This window comes from Aotus nancymaae, unplaced genomic scaffold, assembly GCF_030222135.1.
Source record: "Aotus nancymaae isolate 86718 unplaced genomic scaffold, 86718_ANA_hifiasm-v0.15.2.pri h1tg000022l_1, whole genome shotgun sequence".
NCBI lineage: Eukaryota > Metazoa > Chordata > Mammalia > Primates > Aotidae > Aotus > Aotus nancymaae.
In genome coordinates this window covers 48655585-48682614 of record NW_026988435.1, presented here as the reverse complement: position 1 = coordinate 48682614, position 27030 = coordinate 48655585, and the positions used below count along the sequence as shown (strand labels likewise).

General features: G+C 48.6%; 1 protein-coding gene across 6 annotated transcripts in view; it reads right to left on the bottom strand.

Moving 5' to 3' along the window:
* The window catches only part of PCNT (pericentrin), a 127812-nt gene extending 101357 nt beyond the window's left edge, over positions 1 to 26455 (bottom strand). For 5 of the 6 annotated variants that reach the window (XM_064380279.1, XM_064380283.1, XM_064380282.1 and 2 more), the window contains exons 1-3: positions 26298 to 26455; positions 24101 to 24313; positions 15891 to 16694 (exon numbers count right to left, since the gene is read on the bottom strand). In XM_064380279.1, the coding sequence (XP_064236349.1) occupies positions 15891 to 16694; positions 24101 to 24313; positions 26298 to 26351 (1071 nt within the window). In that variant the 5' untranslated portion in view covers positions 26352 to 26455. The remainder of the gene's footprint in view (positions 1 to 15890; positions 16695 to 24100; positions 24314 to 26297) is intronic. The other variant, XM_064380284.1, reaches the window with a different exon arrangement.
* Between the last annotated feature and the right edge of the window lie 575 nt (positions 26456 to 27030).

Here is a 27030-nt window from a genome sequence, read left to right as displayed (position 1 = left end):
ATGATTTTTGAGACGGAGTCTCACTCTGTTGCCCAGGCTGGAGTGCAGTGGCGCAATCTCGGCTCACTACAACCTCCGCCTCACGGGTTCAAGCGATTCTCCTGCCTCAGCCTCCCAAGTAGCTGGGATTACAGGCATGCACCACCATGTCCAGCAACTTTTTTATATTTTTAGTAGAGATGGGGTTTCACCATGTTGGCCTGGCTAGTCTCAAACTCCTGACCTCAGGTTATCCACCCGCCTTGGCCTCCCAAAATGCTGGGATTACAGGTGTGAGCCACTGTACCCAGCTATGTTTTCCCTTTTAATTGGAAAAGGAAACATAGGAACATCCAGTTTTGAATGTCCAGTTTTAAACTCAAAGGCATGCGCTTAAAACCTCTAGAACTGCTGGATAAAACCTAACAAAAATGACTTGAAATGCTCTTAAGAGACGGAACTCCCCCAGATAAGAGGGTCTTGAAAACTCAGGCCATTTGGGGAGCCGGGAGGAACCAGAGGAGCACAGGTGTTGGAGTCTGGCCATGCCCCCAAATCCGAGGGCTCTGCCGGGGGGTGATTAGAAACAACCGTGGGGGCACAAGCTCTCATGACTTCTTGAGAATGCATTGGGCCTTGGTCACACACGTTCGTCTCAGAATAAACCTCTTCAAAGGTTTGACAAGGAGGAAAATGGCAGACCAGAGACAGGACCAACGTGCAGCTCCCACTTGGACGGACAGACGGAATGGAGTGTGGAGAATCACATCATGAATTTTGTCGCAAGAACCACTACAGGAACATACCAGAAAACCGAAGGAATCCTCAGACCCTCTGAAAGTACGTTTCAGCAAACACCGCAAGGCAGCTGAAAAACTGAGTTTCCAAAGTGTGAGGGGGAAGCCTGCCTCCAAACACACATCCTCACTGGGGAAGGATTTAACCTTTCCTAGAGCTGAGAAGGATTCAGAGAGCCAGGTGAAACACAAAAGTAGAAGCAGCAGTGAGAAGAACCCTGTAGGCACTCTCGGTCCCCAGGGCTCCTTTCACAGGGGTCCCTGAGGAAGGGAAAGCAGCCAGCAGAACTGGGGAGAGGCTGCAGGGTAAAGGAAGCTCCCAGCTGAACTCTGTAATAATTCTGACTGAGCATGAATTTTTCTGAGTAGAATCTGGAAGGGGAGGGGCAAGCAGGAAGTTTGGATACAGGCCCAGAAGCCACAGCCAAAGGTACAGGCAGGTGGGGAGGGGCTGAGACGTTGATCACCACCCGTGGAGGTCTGTCCTGCAGACCCTGACTCAGCGCTGGATGAACAAATACACCCCCGCACACAGAGTACAGTGTAAGAGTCAGGCTGGGGGCTGTCAGCTGCTCTCAGAGGGCAAGTGCAGCTAACTGACCCCTTCTCCTTGTTCCTCCTCGAATCTATTCAGTATATATTTAATAACAGACGTTCTAAGTCAACATGCTTTTGGATAATTAACATGGTTAAAAGAGTGGTTTTGTGAATGATAAAAGGTTTTGTTCTGGGGCCCAGAACCAACTCCATTAAGGGTGATCCCCCCTTCAACCTCCCCAGGGCCGTCAGGCACAGAGTTCACATGAGTAAACAGAGCAGAGACAAAGGAAGGTGGGGTAAACAGACCTAACTGGGGAAACTTTTTTTTTTTTTTTTTTGAGACAGAGTTTTGCTCTTGTTGCCCAGGCTGGAGTGCAATGGCGCGATCTCGGCTCACCACAACCTCTGCCTCCTGGGTTCAGGCAATTCTCCTGCCTCAGCCTCCTGAGTAGCTGGGATTACAGGCACGCGCCACCGTGCCCAGCTAATTTTTTGTATCTTTAGTAGAGACGGGGTTTCACCACGTTGACCAGGACGGTCTCGATCTCTTGACCTCGTGATCCACCCGCCTCGGCCTCCCAAAGTGCTGGGATTACAGGCGTGAGCCACCAGGCCCGGCCACTGGGGAAACTTTTATTATCCCTAATCTTCACCTTATGACCTAATGCTCTAAGGTAAGAACTGGCAGCCTTCAGCCAAAACTTCTACTGAAAGTAATGCAAACCCCTCAGCCTTCCAAGGAGGTTTGAGACTATAATCTTACAATCTTCCCTAGTACTTCCCTTAATATTTTGCCAACCACCCTGAGTGAATTTCAATGAGGGGTGAGGCCTGAGGGCCCTGCTTCCTTCCTTTCTCTTCTCAGCAGGGAGGCTGGTAGCCTGGGGCGAGATCTCACTCCTGCTGCAGGCTGCTGGATGTACACTCACTGCTGGTGGCCAGGGCATAGCAGGAGTGAGACAGGCCTTGCTGGCTATGTGGGAGCTGGGTGAGGCCTATCACTGCCCTGGCCAGCTGTAAGACACAGCAGAGGCACCCGTAAGTCCCCTGGGAACGGAACTCCATCAGCCTGAGAACCACGCCCCCAGCCTCCACAGTGGCTGCAGCAAGCCCCACCCCAGGAGAGCCCGAGCTCAAACCTGCCTAACCCTGCCCTAGCCTGATGGTTTTTCTCTGCTGGCCCTGGTAGCCAAAGACAAAAGGTATCAGTTCTTAGGAGCTCCAGGGCCCACCCATTGCCTGAGAAACCAGAGTACTCGTCCTGGCCAAGGGAGGGCGAGATTACATCCCCTTCCATTGAAGCCGGTGGGCTCTTGAAAATGCCACCTCCTTGCTGGGGGCCAACCAAGGCGAGCCGTTACAGCAACTCATAACAGAACAACCCCGCTCCGAGGAAGGAGAAAACAGCAGCGAATTCCACCACCTGCAACATCCTGGCTGACCAGAGGGCCCGGGTCTGTCCACGTGACAACTTCACTGTAGCACAGCAGCATTTGAGAAAAACAGTGCACTAAACACACCCAAGGGCCCCCCGAGCCCACTTCACTCCCCTGCCACCTCCACCAGAGCAGGGGCTGTGTCCGCAGCTGGGAGACCCGAAGACGGATCGCATCACAGGACTCTACAGACATCCCCCAGCGCCATCCCGGGGCCCGACGGCCCACTGGGTGGCCAGACCCAGAAGAGCAGTAACAGTCATTGCAACCCGGCTCTGAGGAAGCCCCACCCCGAGGGGAAGGGGGAGAGCACCACACAGCACCCTGTGGGACAAAAGAATCTGAACAGCAGCCCTGGAGTTCCGGATCTTTCCACTGAAATAGTCTACCCAAATGAGGAGGCAGGAAAGCCACTGTGATAATATGACAAAACAGGGTTCTGGGGAGAGAGATCCGAGATGGCTGATCACTATCAGCTCGGGATTGTAGCTCCCAGTGAAGGTGCAGAGAACCAGAGGACGCCACACTTTCATACAAATTTTTGTTGCTCACAGACCAGGAGATTCCCAGCGGAGGAGCCCCAAGGGTCGCCAGCGCGACTCTTGTGGCCGGCGCAGAGGCACGGCAGTTCTTGGTGCAGAGTGAGCGGGACCGGGTCCCCTTTTGGCCGATTCCCGGGCAGAAAAGCACCATCAATCTTAACACCGCTGTTTTGGCCGGCGCAGTGGATTGCTCAGATTTTGGCGCTGGGAATCAACAAGTTGGACGTCCACTCAAAGACCTAATTTGAAAGTCAGAAATCACAAAGACGACAGGTGGATAAATTTACACTGATGGGAAGAAACCAGCGTAAAAAGGCTGAGAAGACCCAAAATCAGAATGCCTCTCCCTCTACAGGGGATCACAGTTCCTCATCAGCAACAGAAAAAGCCCTGATGGAGAACAAGTGCGTTCCATTAACAGAAGTAGACTTCAGAAGGTGGATGATAAGAAACTTCTGTGAATTAAAAGAACTTGTTCTAATCCAATGCAAAGAAACTAAGAACTTTGAAAAAAGGTTTGATGAAATGCTAACGAGAATAGACAATTTAGAGAGGAATATAAGTGAATTAATGGAGCTGAAAAACACAACACGAGAACTTCGCGAAGAATGCACAAGTTTTAACAGTCAAATTGATCAAGCAGAAGAAAGGATATCAGAGTTCAAAGACCAACTTAATGAAATAAAACGAGAAGTCAAGATTAGAGAAAAAAGGATAAAAAAGAATGAAGGCTCCAAGAAATACGGGACTATGTGAAAAGACCTAATCTACGTTTGATAGGTGTACCTGAATGTGACGAAGAGAATGAATCCAAGCTGGAAAATACTCTTCAGGAGATTATTCAGGAAAACTTTCCCAACCTAGTAAGACAGGACAATATTCAACTCCAAGTAATACAGAGAACACCACAAAGATATTCCTCAAGAAGACCAACCCCAAGGCACATAATTGTCAGATTCATTAGGGTTGAAATGAAGGAGAAAATACTAAGAGCAGCCAGAGAGAAAGGTCAGGTTACCCACAAAGGGAAGCCTATCAGACTTAGAGCAGATCTCTCAGCAGAAACCCCACAAAAGCCAGAAAAGAGTGGGGGCCAATATTCAACATCCTTAAAGAAAAGAACTTTCAACCCAGAATTTCATATCCAGCCAAACTGAGCTTCACAAGTGAAGGAAAAATAAAATCTTTTGCAAACAAGCAAGTACTTAGAGATTTCACCATCACCAGGCCTGCTTTGCAGAAGCTTCTGAAAGAAGCACTACACATATAAACGAACAACCAACATCAGCCTTTCCAAAAATATATCCAGCTAGCATCAAATGGCAGTATTAAACTCATATATATTATTAACTGGATAAAAAGCCAAAACCCATCGGTACGCTGTATCCAGACCCATCTCACATGCAACGACACACAAAGACTCAAAGGGACAGAGGAAGATTTACCAACCAAACGGAGAGCAAACATAAATAAATAAATAAAAAGCAGGAGTTGCAATTCTCACCTCTGATAAAATAGACCTTAAAGGAACAAAGATCAAAAGAGGCAAAGAAGGACATTACATAATGGTCAAAGGATCAATGCAACAAGAAGAGCTAACGATCCTAAATATACACGCACCCAATACAGGAGCACCCAGATACATAAGACAAGTTCTTAATGACTTATAAAGAGACTTAGCCTCCCACACAATAATAGTGGGAGACTGTAACATCACATTGTCAATATTAGACTGATCAACGAGATAGAAAATTAACAGGATATCCAGGACTTGAACTCAGACCCGGAACAAGTAAACTTAATAAACATTACAGAACTCTCCACTTGAAATACACAAAACACACATTCTTATCAGTACCATATCACACCTATTCCAAAAGTGACTACATAATTGGAAGTAAATCACTCCTCAATAATCGCATAGCATTTCATAGGTTTAAATGAAATATTGGTTGGCTGCTTGTTTGTTATTTTCTTCCCTTATTCCTTCCTGTCTCCATTGTTAAGCACAATTATTGGCATAAAAGAGGTTTTCAATTCCCATTTTTAGACTGCATTCTAGCCTGGGCAATAGAGCAATATTCCCATTCTCTCTCCCTCTTTCTCTTCCTTTTTCTTCCTCTTCTTCGTTCTTTTTTCTCTTTCTTCCTTTTTTTCCTTCAAAAAAAAAAAGAAGAAGACAGATACTATTATGACCTTCATTTTATAGCTGAGAAAAATGAAACATAGAAAGTTTAAATAAGGTGCCCAAGTTCACTCAGCTAAGTGTAAAAAAAAAAAAAAATAGGGTTCTATAGCACCCCCAGAAGATCACAGTTGCTCCCCAGCAATGGATCCAAACCAAGAAATCTCTGAATTGCCAGATGAAGAATTCAGAGGCTGATTATTAAGCTACTCAAGTAGGTGCCGATAAAGGTGAAAACCAACTTAAAGAAATTTTCTTAAATACATCATTAAAAAGATATTATAAAGAAATGAGAATCACACCTGGACATGAAAGACACACTGAGAGATGCAAAACATACTGGAAAGTTTCAACAACAGAACTGAACGCGCAGAAGAAAGAACATGAGTTTGAAGACAAGGTTTGTGAACTAACCCAATCTGACAAAAACAAAGAAAAAAAGAATTTTAAAAAATCAACAAAAAGCCTCCAGGAAATCTGGGATTATGTTAAACGGCCAAACAGAAGAAGAATCTGTGTTCCCGAGGCAGAAGAGAAATTCCAGACAGCCACAAACAAGAAGCTGGCGCGGCATAGCGGCTCACACCTCTAACAATCCCCGCACTTTGGGGGCCAAGGCAGGTAGACCACCTGAGGTGAGGAGTTTGAGACCAGCCTGACCAACATAGAGAAACCCTGTCTCTACTAAAAATACAAAAAATTAGCCGGACATGGTGGTGGGCGCCTATAATTCCAGCTACTTGGGAGGCTGAGGCACCCAGGAGGCGCAGGTTGCAGTGAGCCAAGATCACACCATTGCGCTCCAGCCTGGGCAACAAGAGCAAAACTTCATCTCGGAAAAAAAAAAGCATACATCGCACAGGACCTATACTAAGGTTGAGTGTAAATGGCCTAAATGTTCCCCTTAAAAGATACAGAATAGGCCGGGCACGGTGGCTCACACCTGTAATCCCAGCACTTTGGGAGGCCAAGGCAAGCAGATCATCTGAGATCGGGAATTCCAGATCAGCCTGGCCAACATGGAGAAACCCCGTCTCTACCAAAAATACAAAAAGTAGCCGGGCATGGTGGCAAGCGCCTGTAATCACAGCTACTAAGGAGGCTGAGGCAGGAGAATTGCTTGAACCTGGCATAGGCTGCAGTGAGCCAAGATCATGCCACTGCATTCCAGCCTGGGCAACAAGAGCCAAACTCTGTTTCAAAAAAAAAAGAAAAAAGAAAAAGAAAAAGGAAAAAGAAAGACGCGAGACAGAGGGCAACACAATAGCACAATAGCGGAGGACGTCAGCACTCCACTGACGGCACTAGACAGGTCATCAGAACAGAAAGACAACAGAACGATGGACCTACACTGTACGTTACAACAGATGGACTCGACATGTTTACACAACATTCTATCCAACAACTGCAGAACACACATTCTGTTCATCCGCACACGGAACGTTATCCAAGATAAGCCATATGACTGGCCACAAAACAAACCCCAATAAATGTAAGAAAAATGAAATATGTCAAATACTCTCACAGATCACAGTGGAACAAAGCTGGAAATTAACTCCAAAAGGAACCTTCAAAAACTATATAAACACATGGGAATTAAATAATCTGCTCCCGAATGATCAAATGAAATCAAAATGAAAATTTAAAAATTCTTTGAATGCAATAATGGTGACACAACCTATCAAAACCTGCAGGATACAGCGAAAGCGGCGGTAAGAAGAAAGTTTACAGCATTAAACGCCCACCTCAAAGAGTCTGAAAGAGCACAGACAATCTAAGCTCACACCTCAAGGAAGCAGAGAAACAAGAAAGCAAACCCAAGACCAGCAGAAGAAAAGAAATAACCAAGATCAGAGCAGAATGAAAGGAAACTGATACAAAAGAATACAAAAGATAAATGAAACGAAAAGCTGGATCTTTGAAAACATCAACCAAACCGATAGATCACAAGTGAGATTAACCAGGAAAGCAAGAGAAAAGATCCAAATAAGCTCAATCAGAAACTAAACGGGAGATGTTACAGCCAACATCGCAGAAAGACAAAACATCGCTCAAGGCTACTATGAACACCTTCATGTGCACAAACTAGAAACCTAGAAACGATGGATAAATTCCTGGAAATACACATCCCTCCTAGATTAGACCAGGAAGAAACAGAAACTCTGAACAGACCGATAACAAGTAGCAAGACTGAAACAATAATTTAAAAATTGTCAACAAAAGAAAGCCCAGGACCAAGGGATTCATAGCTGAATTCTATCAGACATTCAAAGAATTGGTACCAATTTTACTGAAACTATTCCAAAAGACAGACAAAGAAAGAACCCTTCCTAAATCATTCTGTGAAGCCAGTATCACCAAATGCCAAAACCAGGAAAGGACATAACAAAAAAAGAAAACCAACATCCCTGATGAACAAAGATGCCAAAATCTTCAACAAAATACTAGCTAACCGCATCCAACAGCATATGAAAACGATAACACACTTGGGTTCCATCCCAGGAATACAGGGTTGGTTTAACACAGCCGTCAGCAAACGTGATACACCACATAAACGGCACTAAAGACAAAAATCTTATGATCATCTCAATAGACGCAGAAGCAGCATGATTAAAACCCTCAGTATAGAAAGAACAATAAAAGCCGTCTATGACAAAACCACGGCCAACGTGGTACTGAAAAGGGAGAAGCTGAAAGCATTTCACAACTGGAGGAAGACCGCTCCCTTTCACCACCACTCTGAAGTCCTGGCCAGAGCAATCACACAAGAGGAGAAATAAAGAGCAACCTGGTCGGCGAAGGGAACAGTCGCCGTTTGCCGACGACACGAGCGTATAGAACCCTAAAGACTCATCCAAAAAGCTCCTAGATCTGATAAACGAATTCAGTAAAGTTTCAGGATGCAAAATCAATGTACACAAATCAATAGCACTGCTATACACCAACAGTGACAAGGCTGAGAACCAAACCAACCCAACGCCTTTTACAACAGCTGCAAAAATAAAACACTTAGGAATATGTCTAACCAAGGAGGTAAAAAGTCTCTACGAGGAAAACCACAAAACACTGCTGAAAGAAATCACCGATGACACAAACAAATGAAAAACACATCCAGGTTGGCGTAAATGCAGTGAAAAGAGAACACTTCTACACTGCTGGTGGGAATGTAAACTAGCACAACCTCTATAAAAATCAATATGCGGCCGGGCGCGATGGCTCACGCCTGTAATCCCAGCACTTTGGGAGGCCGAGGCGGGTGGATCACGAGGTCAAGAGATCGAGACCATCCTGGTCAACATGGTGAAACCCCGTCTCTACTAAAAATACAAAAAATTAGCCGAGCATGGTGGTGCGTGCCTGTAATCCCAGCTACTCAGGAGGCTCAGGCAGGAGAACCGCTTGAACCCGGGAGGCGGAGGTTCCAGTCTGGGTGACAGAGCGAGACTCCACCTCAAAAAACAAAAACAACAACAAAACAATTCCCTGCCTTACTAGATGTGAGAAAAATAAAATAAAAATAAAATCGTGTCTAGGGAAAGGGATATTTTTGAGGCACTAATCAGAGAAAAATGTGGCACTCATCTCGGACGTGCTCCTACGAGCCAGAACAGACTTCTCATAGAAGTAACACAAACACCCCACTAAAAAGAGCACACAAGGTGTTACTCCAAGCGGAGTAACCAACATACTGAAAACAGAAAACATTCAGGGAACCAAAGAAACATCCTGAGAAGTGGCACCCACGGCAGATCCACAATAACAAAAGTGATCCAAAGCAACCCAAGCCACACACTACACTCAAAGTGGACAGGCCGGCTGGGCGCAGTGACCCACGCCTGTAACACCAGCACTTTGGGAGGCCGAGGCGGGCGGATCACTTCAGGGCAGGGGTTCAAGACCAGCTTGGCCAACATGGGGAAACACCATTTCTACTAAAAAAACAAAAATGAGCCGGGTGTGGTGGCACATATCTCTAATTCCAGCTACTCAGGAGGCTGAGGCACGAAAATTGCTTGAACCTGGGAGGTGGAGGTTGCAGTGAGCCAAGTTGGAGTCGCTGCACTCCACTCTGGACAACAGAGCAAGACTTAGTCTGAAGAGTTCGAGACCAGCCTGGCCAACATGGCAAAACCCCATCTCTACTAAAAAAAACACAAAAATTAGCCCGGCACGGTGGCAGGTGCCTGCAATCCCAGCTACTCAGGAGGCTAAAGCAGGAGAATTACTTGAACCTGGGAGGTGGAGGGTGCAGTGAGCCGAGATTGAGCCACTGCACTCCAGACTGGGCGACAGAGCAAGACTTCATCTCAAAATAAAAAAAAAGCAAAAACACAGTGGATGCGCTGACTGTACCTCAAAATACTAGGCCAAAGCCGAGACTGATTCGCTCACAAAAAAAGACGCACAGTTAAAATAAGTTTGAAAATATCTCTAGGAAACAAGAAATTATGCAGAATGACAGAACCAATTTTAAAGAATCCCAATAGCACTAAAAACAGCAAGGACAAAATTAACAACTCTAGACATATTTAACAGGAGGTTATATACAGATGAACCGAGATTTAAGAAAATGGGAGATTCCCCAGATAAAACCATCCAGCCTCCAGCCAAGAGCAAACAGGCAGCAAGGGCAAGAGCGGCTAAGCTACACGTCTGTGGGACGGCTGCTGTCCACCCAAATCTCCTCCGGAAGTGTAGCTGCCACAGTTCCCACGTGTCGGGGAGGGAACCAGTGGGAGGTAACTGAACCATGGGGGCGCGTCTTTCCAGTGCTGTTCTCCTGACGGTGACTAAGTCTCACTAGACCTGATGGTTTATAAAGAGGAGTTCCTCCGCACAGGTTCTCTCTCTGCCTTCCGCCATCCACCTAAGATGTGACTTCCTCCTCCTCGCCTTCCGCCATGATTCTGAGCCCTCCCCGGCCATGTGGAACTGTAAGTCCATTAAACCTCTCTTCCTTTATAAATTACCCAGTCTTGGGTATGCCTTTATTAGCAGCATGAGAACAGACAAATGCCGTATGCAAGTGAAGTCTAAACAACACTTAAGTGAGAGAAAGAAGAGGAAGAAAGCATGCATGGAGATGCTGGTTAGGATTTTCTAGAAGCAACAAATGAGAAAAGCACCATCCACACGCTGAAGAAAACCCTAGATCCCAAACAGAATTAACGACATCATAAAAAGCCACGGCGGGTGTGATGGCTAACGCCGTCAACTTGACAGGACTGAGGTCCGCAAAGTGTGGTCCCTGGCCGTGTCTGTGAAGCTGCTGCCAGAGGAGACTGACATTCGAGTCAGTGGACTGGAAGACAGACCCGCCCTCAATCTGAGCTGCCGCCTCATCAGCTGCCAGCGCGGCCAAACTAAAATCAGGCAGAAGAGCGTGGAAGGACTAGCCTAGACCGGCTGGTCCTCTGGCCTACGCCTTCCTCCCACGCCGGATGCTTCCTGCCCTCGAACCTCAGACTCCAAGTTCTTCAGCTTTTGGACTCGGACTGGCCTCCTCGCTCCTCAGCTTGTAGACAGCCTACTGTGGGGCCTCACCTTGGGATCATGAGTCAATGCTCCTTAATAAATTTCCCCTCACATGTATCTATCCTATCTGTTCTGTCCCTCTAGAGAACACGTCAAAACTACAGAACACCAAAGACAAAAGTGGCCATGGCAGTGAACACAAGCTAGCGAGGGGCAGAGCGAAACCACTGGCAGGTAAGACACTAACTGCCAGCTCTATGTCTACGCCACCCAGACTTTCAAGTAGGGAAACAAAAATAGGCCAGATGCAGTTGTTCACACCTGTATTCCCAGCACTTTGGGAGGCCGAGGCAGGTGGATCACCTAAGGTCAGGAGTTCGAGACCAGCCTGGCCAACGTGGTAAAATCCTGTCTCTACTAAAAATACAAAAATTAGTTGGGTGTGGTGGTGCACACCTGTAATCCCGGCTTCTCAGGAGGGTGAGGCAGGAAAACTGCTTGAACCCAGGAGGCGAAGCTTGCAGTGAGCCGAGACTGCTGCCACTGCACTCCAGCCTGGGCTACAAGAGCAAAACTCCATCTCCAAGAATAAAAAAAAAGGCCAAATTTGTTATTTATAGTCAAAAAAAAGCTAGAAGCAACGAAGAAACAAAGATGTCCTTCACCAAGTGAGTGGATAAACAAACTGTGTACCATCCACACAATGAAGTACTAACCAGCATCAAAAAGGAATGAGCTAGGCCAGGCGCAGTGGCTCACGCCTGTAATCCAAGCACTTTGGAGGCCAAGGCGGGCGGATCACCTGAGGCCAGGAGTTCAAGACCAGCCTGACCAACATGGTGAAACCCCGTCTTAAAAAAAAAAAAAAAAAAAAAAAAAAGGAATGAGTTACTAATCAACCTAAAACTTGAATGAATCTTCCCCCGCAACCCCCACGAGACAGAGTCTCACTCTGTCGCCCAGGCTGGAGTGCAGTGGCGCGATCTCAGCTGACTGCATCCTCTGCCTCCCAGGTTCAAGCAATTCTCCTGCATCAGCCTCCCGAGTAGCTGGGATTACAGGTGCCCACCACCACCCCTGGCTAATTTTGGGGTTTTTTTTTTTTTGAGGCAGAGTTTCACTCTGTTGCCCAGGCTGAAGTGCAATGGCACGATCTTGGCTCATTGCGACCTTTGCCTCCCAGGTTAAAGAGATTCTCCTGCCTCAGCCTCTCAAGTAGCTGGGATTACAGGTGCCTGTCACCACGCCCAGCTAATTTTTTGTATTTTTAGTAGAGATGGCGTTTCACCATGTTGGCCAGGCTGGTCTCGAACTTCTGACCTCGGGTGATCCACCCGCCTCCGCCTCCCAAAGTGCTGATTACAGGCATGAGCCACTGCGCCCGGCCAAACTTGGATAAATCTTTTTTTTTTTTGAGACGGAGTTTCACTCTCGTTACCCAGGCTGGAGTGCAATGGCGCAATCTCGGCTCACCGCAACCTCCGCCTCCTGGGTCCTGGGTTTGGGCAATTCTCCTGCCTCAGCCTCCTGAGTAGCTGGGATTACAGGCACGCGCCACCATGCCCAGCTAATTTTTTGTATTTTTAGTAGAGACGGGGTTTCACCATGTTGACCAGGATGGTCTCGATCTCTTGACCTCGTGATCCACCTGCCTCGGCCTCCCAAAGTGCTGGGATTACAGGCGTGAGCCACCGCACCCGGCCCTGGATAAATCTTAAACTCATTTTGTTCAGTGATTTAAAAAGTTGGACCCAAAAGGCTAAGTATTATAGAATTCCATCTGGAGAACATTCTGGAAAAGGCAAAACTACGGAACAGGAAACAGACCAGTGGTTGCCAGAGCCTGAGGAGAGGAAGTGGCTGATTACAGAGAACACGAAGCGCTCCTGGGGGCCGGGGCTGTTCTGGAGGGTAACCGGGTAGTGGACACGACTGTAAGCTATCGTACATCACAAAGAATGAACTTAAAAGCCTGTGATTTTTAGGGTGGGTGAGGTGGCTCACACCAGTAATCCCAGCACTTTGGGAGGCCGACGAAGGAGGATCATTTGAGCCCAACAGTTCAAGACCAGTCCTGTCAACATAAGAAGACCCTGTATCTACAAAAAAATAAAAATAACAAAAATTACCCAGGCATGTTGGCATGTGCCTGTAGTGCCAGCTACTTGGGAGGCTGAGGTGGGAGGATCGGTTGAGCCCAGGAGTTCAAGGCCGTAGTGAGCCGAGATTGCACCGCTGTACTCCAGCCTGGGCAACAGAGCAAGACGCTCTCTCAAAGAAAACCAGTATGCAATTTAAAAAACTTGGCCGGGTGCGGTGGCTCACACTTGTAATCCCAGCACTTTGGGAGGCCAAGGCAGGCAGATCGCGGGGTCAGGAGTTTGAAAACAGCCTGGCCAACATGGTGAAACCCTGTCTGTACTAAAAAATACAAAAATGAGCCAGACATGGTGGCATGCACCTGTAGTCCCAGCTACTCAGGAGGCAGAGGCAGAAGAATTGCTTGAACTCAGGAGGCAGAGGTTGCGTTGAGTTGAGATTGCGCCACTGTACTCCAGCCTGGGCGGCAGAGAGACTCCATCTCAAAAAAAAAAAAAAAAAAAAACTGGCCAGGAGTCGTGGGATCCCAGGATAGGAAGTAGCCAGTGGCGGATGAACCTGACTACATAATCAGTAGTGAAGACACAACCTTAGTGAGGGGCTGGGAAGAGAGGAGTGACCTGAGCAGCCTTGGAAAACCCTGTTTTGGCTGGAAACTGAAAAGGAAGACAAAAGGACCTATAAACAAACACTGAACTCCAAGTAGTAAATTTGTTTCTTATGAGATGTGGGTTGCTAATTCTGAAACTACACTTACAAGAGAGTTGAACAAATGAGTAAATGAATGGAGCTGAGAGTAGTGGCCCACACCTGTAATGCCAGCACTTCGGGAGATCGAGGCAGGTGGATCACTTGAGGTCGGGAGTTCGAGACCAGCGTGGCTAACATGGTGAAACCCTGTCTGTACTAAAAAATACAAAAATGAGCCAGGCATGGTAGCAGCGCTTTAACAGGAGCCACTCAGGAGGCTGAGGCAGGAGAATCACTTGAGCCCAGGAGGCAGAGGCTGCAGCAAGCCGAGATCCCACTACTGCACTCCAGCCTCGGAAACAAAGCGAGACGCTGTCTCAAAAAAAAAAAAAAAACCTTCCAATTTATTTTTTTTTAAGTAAATAAAAGGCAGAAGTGAGAGCCAGGCTTCTCACTGTCTGAGGAAAGTGCAGATAAACCGGAGGGAGGGCAGAATGAGCCCTGTGGTGCTGGGTTAGGCTCTGAGGTACCAGCATACATTCCTACTTATTTTAATATATGTGTCTCTAGACAGGTACAAACATAAATGCAGCTATGAGTGTACACACAGACTAGCTCCCAGACACAACCTTCCTCGCTCCGTCCACGGAGACTGGCCAGAAGCAGCAGCAACATCCCAGCGGCAGTAAGCACACCTACCGCCCATTCTTGGTCTCAATACCACAATCCAGTAAAAGACACCAAGACTCCCTGGAGAAACAGCTGACTCAGACGGAGACAGGAACTACACGATGAGCCTGGGCACCTGCCATGCCAGAAAGCCAGGGTGTGCCTAAAACACACATGACACAGGGGCCACCTGAAAGGGCTCCCCGTGGACAGAGCTGCAATAATTTAAGCATCAAAAGAATGCTGAGGCTACAGTAGCTGTGATGGCACTCCAGCCTGGGTGACAGGATGAGACCCTGTCCCAAAAGTAAATAAGTAGGTGAAGAGTGGGTTTTATAGAACCCACCCAGAGACTGTTCTTCCAGTCCCCGCCTAGGAGTTAGATCTTTCCTGCAATAGTGCAGATTAAAAACCAAACTTGCTGGCCAGGTGTGGTGGCTCACGCCTGTAATCCCAACACTTCGGGAGGCTGAGATAAGCGGATCATTTGAGGTTAGGATCAGCCTGGCCAACATGGGGAAACCCTGTCTCTACTGAAAACACAAAAATTAGCCAGGCGTGGTGGTGGGTGCCTGTAGTCCCAGCTACTTCAGAGACTGAGGCAGGAAAATCACTTGAACCCAGGACACGGAGATTGCAATGAGCCAGGATCACACCACTGCACTCTAGCCTGGGCGACAGAGCAAATGCCAGATATAGGTGATGGGGAGGAAGGCAGCAAATCACACTGCCATGTGTGTACCTATGCAACAATCTTGCATGTTCTTCACATTTATCCCAAAACCTAAAATGCAATTAACAAAAAAAAAACAACGAAACTTGCCTAAAACAGTGTGAACTGAGTCTAGCTAGAATCAAACGGCTAAAATATAGGCTTTTAACACAACACTCTAAAATTAGTCAATTCCAAATTTAATGTTTTCTTCTAAGTGCAAACAAAACCCACATCAATAAAATAATCAACTCAACACATATGGAATTCATCCCACCAGGCATCTGGCAGGAATCAGGGACATGAAAACTGACCACAGCCCTCCCTGCCCTGCTGGGCTCTTAGCTGGCACAGGTTTGTGAGAAATGAGGTGCCAGGCCTGAGGAACACTGAACAGCCAGGTGAGTCCATCGACAAGGGCAACCAGAATAAAGGGAATTCATGACACTCCTCAAATTTATGAAGGGCGGCTTCTCTTCAACATTCCACGGGAAAAACAAAAAGGAAGCTCACAAGGAAGGCAGATCTGAACTCAGGCCGAGGGGCTCAAGAGAGGCTTCCATCCACGGGCAACACTAGAATGTGCAGGCAGCAGCAAGTGGGGCCTACAGGGCGAGCCTCTGCCTCCAGCTCGCTACGCTTCCAGTTTCCACTTTCAAAGAGAGGCCCTGCAGAGATGGAACGTCCTCTCACTGGTTTGGATTTCTACAACATAAAGAAATCCTTTGACACAGAATACACCTTAACGGAGAACTTGAAGAATACCTTTGTGATGGTCCCACGCTGTTCAGGATGGTGGTCACTGATGGTGATGGCCCCACGCTGTCCTGGATGGTGGTCACTGACGGTGATGGCCCCATGCTGTCCTGGATGGTGGTCACTGATGGTGATGGCCCCACGCTGTTCAGGATGGTGGTCACTGACGGTGATGGCCCCATGCTGTCCTGGATGGTGGTCACTGACGGTGATGACCCCACGCTGTCCTGGATGGTGGTCACTGACGGTGATGGCCTCACGCTGTCCTGGATGGTGGTCACTGACGGTGATGGCCCCACGCTGTCCTGGATGGTGGTCACTGACGGTGATGGCCCCACACTGTTCAGGATGGTGGTCACTGACGGTGATGGCCCCACACTGCTCTGCATGGTCACTGACGGTGATGGCCCCACGCTGTTCAGGATGGTGGTCACTGACGGTGACGGCCCCACGCTGTTCAGGATGGTGGTCACTGACGGTGAAGGCCCCACACTGCTCTGGATGGTGGTCACTGACGGTGATGGCCCCACTCTGTTCAGGATGGTGGTCACTGACGGTGATGGCCCCACGCTGCTCTGGATGGTGGTCACTGACGGTGATGGCCCCACGCTGTCCTGGATGGTGGTCACTGACGGTGATGGCCCCATGCTGTCCTGGATGGTCACTGATGGTGATGGCCCCACGCTGTCCTGGATGGTGGTCACTGACGGTGATGGCCCCATGCTGCTCTGGATGGTGGTCAATGTTCCACCATCCAGAATGGTGATGCAGCTGTTCCAAGTCCTCTCTCTTCTCTCCATCACAGTCCTCCAGCTAAGAAGGGGAGGGCCAGAAAGAAGCTTTTTAAAGCAAGGTCCGGGGCTGCAGCCTCAGGCCCTTGCCAGGTCCTCTACCTGCAGAGCTATGCTGACTCCATTTCACAAGGAGAGCTCACTTCCACCTGTTCAGAATGTGCACCTTCCACCTAAACAATTCTCAAGCCCTAAACACTGTTTAATGCAAATCATTTCCCTAATGATGTTCCTGCGCCTCTTCTTAATGAATTCTAGTTTTTGAAAAATTTTAATTAATTTTTGAGACAGGGTCTCGCTCTGTCACCCAAGCTGGCATGCAGTGATGCAATCACAGCTCACTGCAACTCTGACCTCCTGGGCCCAGGTGATCCTCCTGTCTCAGCCCCCTGAGTAGCTACAACTACAGGCATGCGCCACTGCACCCAGCTCATTTTTTTTACCTTTTGTTGAGACAGAGTCTCTTTGTTCATACCGTTCCCAGGCTGGCCTCAAAATCCTGGGCTCAAGTAATCCTCCCACCTCAGCCTCCCAAAATGCTGGGATTACAGGCATGAGCCTCAGTACCCAGACTAACCTGCTTACAACAAGACGATTCATTAAGAACAGTTCAATTTCCTCCCAAAATAGCAAAGAGGAACAATGACAGTGCAGGCTTTTCAGGATCATGAGAAGACTCACAAGAGGAATGCAGAGCGAGCACTCATGTCCAGTGCTGACGGCAAAGCTGACCTGAAAGCAAAATCTCATTTAACAATGCCCTGGCATCAATCTTCTCAGAATCGAGAGGCAGTGAGCGACGGGTGTCCGGGAACGAAAAGGGGACACGGGAGTCTCCATCAGCTGCCTGCTCACATGAAGGATCCCACCTCAAAGGAACCTCCACCATCCACTTCCTTCAGAGGACACCCATCAATATTCTTTCACTTCTAATGCTGGCGTGTCAAAACTGAGTTGCTACAAAGTGGTTGGATCAAATTTCTAATAAAGTTGTTTTAAATTATTGCTTTATTCTTACTTCTGTAAATTACTTACAAAACAACTTAAAATGACAAAATAGTAAAGAGGGTCCAGAAATCTGGATGATAAATGGTGTCCTGGTATTTGATACAAATATGAGCTGGAAAAGTGCTGGAACCTTCTACAGCACTAGTTAATCTTCTTCAGCCAACGTTTTTTGTATTTTCTTCTGAAATTCTTGACCCTCTTGAAGGGTTCTTTTACCAAAAAAAAAAAGGTCCTCTCCTGGCCTGCCGCAGTGGCTCACGCCCAAAATCCCAGACCCTTGGGAGGCCGAGGCAGGTGGATCACCTGAGTTCAGGAGTTCAAGACCAGCCTGGCCAATGCTGTAAAACCATCTCCACTAAACGATACAAAAACTACCCAGGCATAGTGGAAGGTGCCTGTAATCCCAGCTACTCAGGAGGCTGAGGGAGGAGAATCACTTGAACCTGGGAGGCAGAGGTTGCAGCGAGCTGAGATTGCACCACTGCACTCCAGCCTAGGCGACAGACTAAAACTTCGTCTCAAAAAAAAAAAGCCTCTCTTTATTTTGTTCCTCATCTATAACTGAAAGGTCAAATTCTGCTTTCTACCACTGCTTTATTTTTATGAGTTTTTTGAGACAAGGCCTCACTCTTCCACCCAGGCTGGAGTGCAGTGGTGCCACCACAGCCCACGGTAGCCTCAAAATCCTGGGTTCAGGTGATCCTCCCAACTCATTCTCCTGAGTAACTAAAACTGCAGGTGTACACTGTCATGCCCAGCTAATTTGTACATTTTTTACAGAGACAGAATTATACTATGTTGCCCAGGGTGGTCTTAAATTCCTGGGCTCCAGTGATCCTGCCACCTTGGCCTTCCAAAGTGCTGGGATTACAGGCATGAGCCACCAAGCCTGACCTTGCTTTCTTTCATTTCTGAGTTAACTTCCAGAACTGAGACAACTGTTACATTGGTTGAAGTATTTTTTCATCATGCACTTCACTTAACAAACTGTAAGGGATAGCTGAATCCTGAATATTTACCATAAAGTCTTTCTGCAATTCTATATTCACTTGCAACATCCTGAAAAAGAACTAAAATCTTAAAACTGGTTAAAAATAAGCCTTCTGGCCAGGCGTGATGGCTCACGCCTATAATCCCAGCACTTTGGAAGGCCCAGGGGGCAGATCACCTGGGGCTGGGAGTTTGAGACCAGCCTGACCAACATGGTGAAACCCCATCTCTACTAAAAATACAAAATTAGCCGGGTGTGGTGGTGCATGCCTATAATCCCAGCTTCTCAGGAGGCTGAGGCAGGAGAATCGCTTGAACCAGGAGGCGGAAGTTGTGGTGAGCCGAGATCACACCACTGCCCTCCAGTCTGGGCAACAAGAGTGAAATTCCGTCTCCCAAAAAAAAAAAAAAAACGCCTGATATCATCTTAGAATTTAATAACATACTCTGTAAGAATATATTACAGGCTGGCCATGGTGGCTGACACCTGTAATCCCAGCACTTGGGGAGGCCGAGGCGAGTGGATCACCTGAGGTCAGGAGTTCAAGACAGGTCTGGCCAACATGGTGAAACCCCATCTCTACTAAAAATACAAAAAAAAAATTAGCCGGGTACAGTCATGGGTGCCTGTAATCCCACCTACTTGTGAGGCTGAGGCAGGAGAATTGCTTGAACCGCGGTAGCGGAGGTTGCAGTGAGCCGAGATCACACCAGAGCACTCCAACCTGGGCAACAGAGTGAGACTCAGCCTCAAAAAAAAAAAAACAAAGTACACTGTGGAAATCAAAGTAAGCAATTTATCATATGTTGGAAAACACAATTATTTCTCCTTTACACACACACACACACACACACACACACACACACACACACGCTTCACATCTTAGCTGTTCAATAAGCTCATTAGATTCCCCACAGTCAAACCTCTCACAATTTATACATGGGTAAAATAAAACAAATGCACCTTGAATCATGTTCAAAGCACTGGCACAACATACAACACAAAGGCTCCTCGAGGATTCCTGCTCCAGGGGGGAGTGCGCTGGCCTGGGACGTCGTTTGGCCACACAGCCACCTACTGCTAGCTTTCTAACAGTGGACTCTTCCTAGAACTTCACTTTCCAGAAGAGCATTATTCTGAACACAAAACCACTCCTATTTCAACATCTAAAACTGGATTAAAGGCATATTAAACTCACTTATCATGAATTATTTTATAACACATATGGAAAAACTCCTTTTTAGACTGAACTGACGATGTACAATGATATAATCAGAGAAAAAGTTAATGAAATATCTGCTTCTTACAACACCAATGGTTTTTATAGACATAATTATAACAAAAAGGCCTCATGAAGAAATCTGATTCATAACTTAGTATTCAGCAGAAAGATTAAGGCTCTACTTTACACATGCCACTTATTTTACCTGTAGATGTGTAAAACATATAAATTTTAGCCAGGTGAGATGGCTCACACCTGTAATTCCAGCACTTTGGGAGGCCAAGGTGGGAGTTTGAGACCAGCCCTGGCAACCTAGTGAAATGCTGTCTCTACAAAATTTTTTTTAAAGTTAGCCAGGCATGGTGACACATGCCTGTAGTCCCAGGTACTAGAGAGGCTGAGGCAGGAGGATCACTTGAGGCCAGGAAGTCAACGCTGGAATGAGCCATGATTGTGCCACTGTACTCCGGCCTGGGCAACAGAGTAAGACCCTATTTAAAAAAAAGAAGAAAAAAAAATCTGATGTCCAAGCTCCAGTAGGGGTTAATGCCTGATGACTGCATAGTTAGCTTATTAAAATAACAGGAATTCCCTGGGGAAAAAAGCTGGCTAGTACCTGACCTTTGCCCACCACTTTAGAGCCAGTGGACAGGAAGGCGAGGTGTTTCTCTGCTGATTTCAAGCTGCAACTGTGCAGAGGGATTCAGGACGATGTGACATGGAAAGAGGTCGGGCCCGGCTCGGCCTTCATTCCATGCAGGATTCTGGCTGCAGGAGCATGTGCATTTGTCTAGAGAAAATATTCTTACATTTTACCAGCTTCTGGTTTTGAAAATATTGCTTTAAATATGTTACTACTCACAGTAACAGTTATTTTATAAGAAACAAAATGCTTTACCTTGGCCATCTTCCCATTGCTTCACCAAGTTTTGTGAAAGCAGACCCCTCCTCACATCTCCCACCCCATGCTTGAGGGTGAAGGGTTCATCCACTGTGGTCAGGAGGGGGTGACACCAAATGCAGGAAGTGGAGTGAGTGTGTATATGCGTCGCTACATCACGGGGACCAGTAATGGGCCTGCTATTTATACACTGCTTTAGGATGTCCAAAATACATATTTTATTAGTGGTACAGTTAAATTCTAAAATGGAAAAAATTGCTATCTAATAAAATAATAAAAATTGTTACATAAGTACTTTTTATAATAAAGTAACATGTTTATTGTAGAAAATACCAAAAATAGGCTGAGTGCGGTGGCTCATGCCTATAATCCCAGCACTTTGGGAGGCCAAGGCAGGGGATCACAAGGTCAGGAGTTCAAAACCAGCCTGACCAACATGGTGAAACCCTATCTCTACTAAAAATACAAAAATTAGCCAAGCACAGTGGCATGCACCTGTAATCCCAGCTACTCAGGAAGCTGAGGCAGGAGAATCGCTTAAACCCAGGAGGCAGTGGTTAAAGTGAGCCGAGATCTCGCCACTGCACTCCAGGCTGGGCAACAAGAGTGAGACTCAGAAGGAAGGAAGGAACGAAGGAAGGAAGGGAGGGAGGGAGGGAAAGGGGAGGAGAAGGAGAAGGAGGCAAGGAGAAGAAAGGAAGGAAGGAGAAGAAAGAGAGGGAGGGAGGGAAGGGAAGGGGAAGGGGAAAGGGAGGAAGGAAGGATGGAAGGAAGGAAAGAAGGAAAAAAGGAGGAAAATACCAAAAACAGTAACAAGAAAAAAACCAACAACTCTATTCCTTTCTGACCACCATTGTAAATATTCTGGTATGTACTCTTCTGGTTTTGAAAACAAAAATCAAAATGGTTTTCATAAGATCATCTTCCTGAATGAAGGCATACATCAAATAGCAGAGTTAGAAACTAAGAGAGTCTATAGCTGATGAAACAAATGTGAATGTTTAATCAGGAGTCCACACCACGCCTTCTCATCTTAACACCCCCAGCAGTCTCCAAATACAATGTACACAAAATGTGTTAAGTTTATAATGGTTTTCTGATAGGATCCTGAGATCCCACATATATTTCTCCATCTGTGTCAGCTTACTACTTTTAAAACATATACGCAATCAGAGGGCTGGGCGCAGTGGCATAATCCCCGCACTTTGGGAGGCCGAGGTGTGCGGACTGCTTGAGGTCAGGAGGAGCTCAAGACCAGCCTGATCGACATGGTTTGAAACCCTGTCTCTACTAAAAGTACAAAAATGGTGGTGAACACCTGCAATCTCAGCTACTTGGGAGGCTGAGGCAGGAGAATCACTTGAACCCTGGAGGCAGAGGTTACAGTGAAACAGGACCCTGCCATTGCACTCCAATCTGGGTGACAGAGCGAGACTCTGTCTCAAAAAAAAAAAAAAAAAAAAGCATATGCAACCAGAATATATCAAAATTAACTTTCTGGCCAGTGTGGTGGGTCATGCCTATAATCCTGGCACTTGGGGAGGCTGAGGCAGGAAGATCACTTCAGCCTGGGAGGCAGAGGTTGCAGTAAGCTGAGTTTGCACCACTGCACTCCAGCCTGGGCGACAGAGAGAGACTCTGTCTCAAAAAGAAAATGAGGGAAAAAAAAAAGACACCAACTCAAAAACCAAAAAAACTCAGGAGAGAAAAAACAAAATCCAGGATTTGTAGGTACAATAACACAAATTTTAACTGTTGGCACCAATTCAATTTTCTACGTAAAGTAGGATAGACACAATATGACCTTGAGCCAGATTCTGCCCTTGGCCACCAGATTTCCAGCTAATCCTAGCAAACGCCTAAACCTGCACCCACTCTGCTGCAGCAGCAGGGACACTCAACACCCAAGGCCCTCATTCGTAATTCACACAAGAGGCCTAAGGACACCTACAGGCAGGCTTGCAGCCCCTTCAGGACTCAGTGTGCCACCCACACCCACCCACGGGGTGCCCCCGCAGCTCACAAGGCCTCAACAGCAGACCCAGTCTCCTCTAGCAACACACCATTTCTGCAACAACTTCACCCCTTCCCTCCTCATCTCCCTTTATTAAAAAGGTAAAAGACAAAGGTGACAAGCTGGTGCATTTACAAGTACGTGAAGGAATATTATGTTTTAAGTGTCCCAAAAAACACCCATCAAAGGGGCTGGCTGATACACACAACCACACAGGAAGAACTCCCAGTTTTCCATTACAAAGCAAACAACTGACACTTGCCTTCAAGTAGTTAATCCACAATTTCTCAAAATTACATAATAAAGATAAAACAGGGCTAGGTAAAGTGGCTTGTGCCTATAATTCCAGTATTTTAGAAGGCTGAGGAGGGAGGATCATGTGAACCCAGGGGTTTGAGGCTGCAGTGAGCTGTGATCACACCACTGTACTTCACCCTGGGCAACAGAACAAGGCCCTGTGTGGAACAAGCAAACCAAAAGAAAAGAAAAAGAAAAAACAAATTTATTAAGAATAAAAGAGTTGACCGGGCGCGGTGGCTCACACCTGTAATCCCAGCACTTCGGGAGGCCGAGGCGGGCAGATCACAAGGTCAAGAGATTGAAACCATCCTGGTCAACATGGTGAAACCCCCTCTCTACTAAAACATACAAAAATTAGCTGGGCATGGTGGTGTGTGCCTGTAGCCCCAGCTATTCGGGAGGCTGAGGCAGAAGAATTGCTTGAACCCAGGAGGTGGAGGTTGCGGTGAGCCGAGATCGCGCCACTGCACTCTATTATGGCGCCTGGTGACAGAGTAAGACTGTCTCAAAAAAAAAAAAAAAAAAAAAAAAAAAAGAGAAAAACCATAAAAATTTACTCACTTTTTTTTTTTTTTTTTTGAGACAGAGTTTCACTGTGTCACCCAGGCTGGAATGCACTGGCATGATCTCCGCTCACTGCAACCTCCCCCTTCTGAGTTCAAGCAATTTTCCTGCCTCAGCCTCCCGAGTAGCTGGGATTACAGGCGTGCGCCATCACGTATGGCTAATTTTTGTATTTTTAGTAGAGACGGGGTTTCCCCACGTGGCCAGGCTGGTCTCCAACGCCTGACCTCAGATGATCCGCCCGCCTCGGCCTCTCAAAGTGCTGGGATTACAGGCGTGAGCCACCACACCGGCCTTCACTTTTCATAACTAAAACACACCCTCTTTCCTCACTTTTGAAAGGGAAAAACAGACCAAAGACCACCTTTAGCAAACCACACTAGAAATCACTAAGCAAAATGTTTACAGACAACAGTGAGCAAATCTACCTGAGCTGCAAAGGCCCCTCCTGCCCCACCAGGGGTGTGGTCACATGATGGGCTTTTGTAAATGTCCCCTCCTCCACGGACTTCGCTGTCGTCCTTGGCTACCGGACTCTCCTCCTGGACAGCCGCATCGACAGCCGGGCCCTTCCTCTTCGCCGTCTTTTTCTCCGAATGCGCACCGTCGCCTTTGGTTTTTCTCTGTCGGAAGTGAGCAAGCTGCGCAAAAACGTAGATAAGTAGTAAAGGCAGAGGTAAATGAGAAAAAAGTAACAGAACCACAAAGTCCACAGACTGGTGGGGACCATGAGCCCGAGGGCTGGCCCAGTCTACTCTGCCACACCTGGCCAACAGATCGCTCTCCACAAACACTGCCTTCAGCAATATCTATATCCAAGGGGTGTACAATGAGGACTGCTAATTATGCCTGATAGAGAAAAGAAAACCATACAGCTAATTGGCAGAATAGCTTTCCTAGCCCTTGACAGTTTGCAGAAAAATAGAACTTTAAAAAAATACGTCTATATAAAAGACTGACAGCTTAATCGAGGCATATTTAAGTTTTAAAATGATATAAAAGCTAAATCTCTCCCTTCTTGCCCCAATTTTCCCCCAACTGGAGAAATATATAGCCCAGCCAAAACTTCCTAGCCATAGATTCTGAGACAAGGCACAGAAATAGCAAAAAAAATTAATTAAGCCAGGTCAATCTCACATCTTCCTTTACGGAATCAGATGTTCTATTTTTCATGACACAGCTCACCAAAGCACCAGGGACCTCCACAGAGCATCGCCCATCAGAACGCACAGTCTAGCTCTGCTCAGTCCTCAGACCCGAGGGTTTAAGGCTACGTGCGTGCCTCATCTCCACTAACGTCTTACTCGAGAAGGATGCGATCGCACGTCAGCCTTTCACGGCGAGGCATCTGTTCTCGCAAATGACAACTGTGGCCACAAAAACAGACGCATGGAACACACGTTTGTGTAAATGATAACACAAGTACACAAGCTCCTGGATTACACAAGGCAAATTGGACAAAAAAAATGGTCTCTCAAGGAAATACTTTATTCAAAGCCAACCCCATCTCGTTTATTTTCATGCCCTCCACACCTAACCATCAGGGGACAGCACAGCCCGAGTCGCCCTGCAGGCGGCGTCCTGTCCCGCCCTCCCCGCCCTCCCCGCTCCCCCCGCAGGCTCCGGGCGCCCCTTTCCCTCCGGCCCGGCTCCGAGGCCCCTGCCCGCCGCGCCCGGGAGCCCCGCTCTCCCCCGGCACCCAGGCCCGAGCATCCGGGAAAGCCGGGCGCACCTCGCAGGGACGCCGGCCTTGTCCCGGCAGCTCCCGAGGTTCCGCCTCGCGCTCTCGGGAGCCCAGGTCCGGTGCCCCCGAATCAAGGGCTCTGAGCGCTTTATTCCCCACGAGAAACCCAGGACGGTGGCCATTAAACCGAGCGCCTTAACGCGGCGAAACCCGAGGCGGCATAAAGACGGGAACGCGTCCCTCGGAGAAGCCCGGCGCCAGCACCGCTGGATTCCCGGCAGCACCCGGACGGGCAGAACGCGCGCACAACGGCGCCAGGAGCGCCGCGGGGACCGTTCACACAGGAGGGACTGCGACGCCGCGGGAAACGCGCGTGGGAAAGCGTCTCCGACAGACGGAGCGGAAGCGCGCCGTAAGGAAGCGCTGAGACTGCCCGCGCCACACCCCAGGCCGCGCAGGAAACTGGCCCGAGACAGCACAGCCCCCAGAACACCCGCCGCCCGCCCCAAGCCACCCAGGTCCGGAGGACGCACGGGTCACTAGGGTCTCCAGCCTGGGACCCAGCACCCGCCACACCTCCTCCTCGCAGCCGCACCCCCTTCGCCACGCCCTGCTCCGTAGCCCCGCCCCTCCCGGCGTGCCGCGCGCCCGGCCAGTCGCCGACGCAGGCGCAGCCCCGCCCCGGCCCGCCCGAGAGGCGCCGCGCGTTCCGGCCGCTGATTGGCTGTGGCCGCAGCGGGGGCGGGCCCTGGCGGAGAGCGGCGGATTCAAGATGGCGGCGGCCAGGAGGCGGCTTCCAGCGGAGCCGGCGGGAAAAGCGAGACCTCGACGGCAGCTTCCGCCGGGCCGCGTCCGCTCATGACAAGGGGCGGTGGCGGGCATCGGAGCCGCCCTTAGGACTTCACGCCGGAGCAGCAAGAGAAGAAGCCCCTCATGTTTACCTTCGCCCTCCCGGCCTCCACCTTTCTGCGCCGCTGCTCTTGCTGAGCTTCCATCTCCCTCAGACTCCGCGAGGGCCACCCAGTGGTGGCGAGGCTGACACCGAGCCGCCTTCAGTCTATTTACACTCCCTCCCCCGCACCGGGGCTCGCCCTCCCCAGCGACAAGTGTCACGCAGCCGCGGCCCCGCCCCCGCCGCGCGCCGCCAATCAGGGGGACCGCGTTCCCGGCCTCGCGCACGCGCCCTCGGGGCCGTGCGGCCTGGGCGGAGCTCCGCCCTACACGCTCGTCGGCCACACGATTGGTGCGCTCACGTACCCGCCTCCTCCGGCAGGACCAGTAAGCGGAGCGCGGAGGCCTGACGTCCGCTGTCATTGGCCGATTTTAAAAGCCGGCCGAGCCGCTATTTGCGGTGCCGATCTCGCGCGGACGGGGGCTCAGCTTGGTGGCCCGCGGGCCGGACTGCGTGCGGCAACCATTGGGACGGGGGCGGGCCGTTTTCCCCAGCTCAGGAGTTCGTCATTGGCTGTGGGCCGCCGCGGGAGTCGAGCCGACTGTGGAGGAGACCGCTGAGGTCACCGAAGCGCGGACACGGTCCGGGGGTCCGCACGGCCTGTGACCTCGCCGGGCCCTGTGGTTTGCTGTGGCGTGTCCTGTGTCCAAGGCTGGTTTCCGGGTTGCTCTAGTCCGGCCTCCCGTTGGTGCGCCTTCACCTGCAAACCCTGGGTGGCGGGG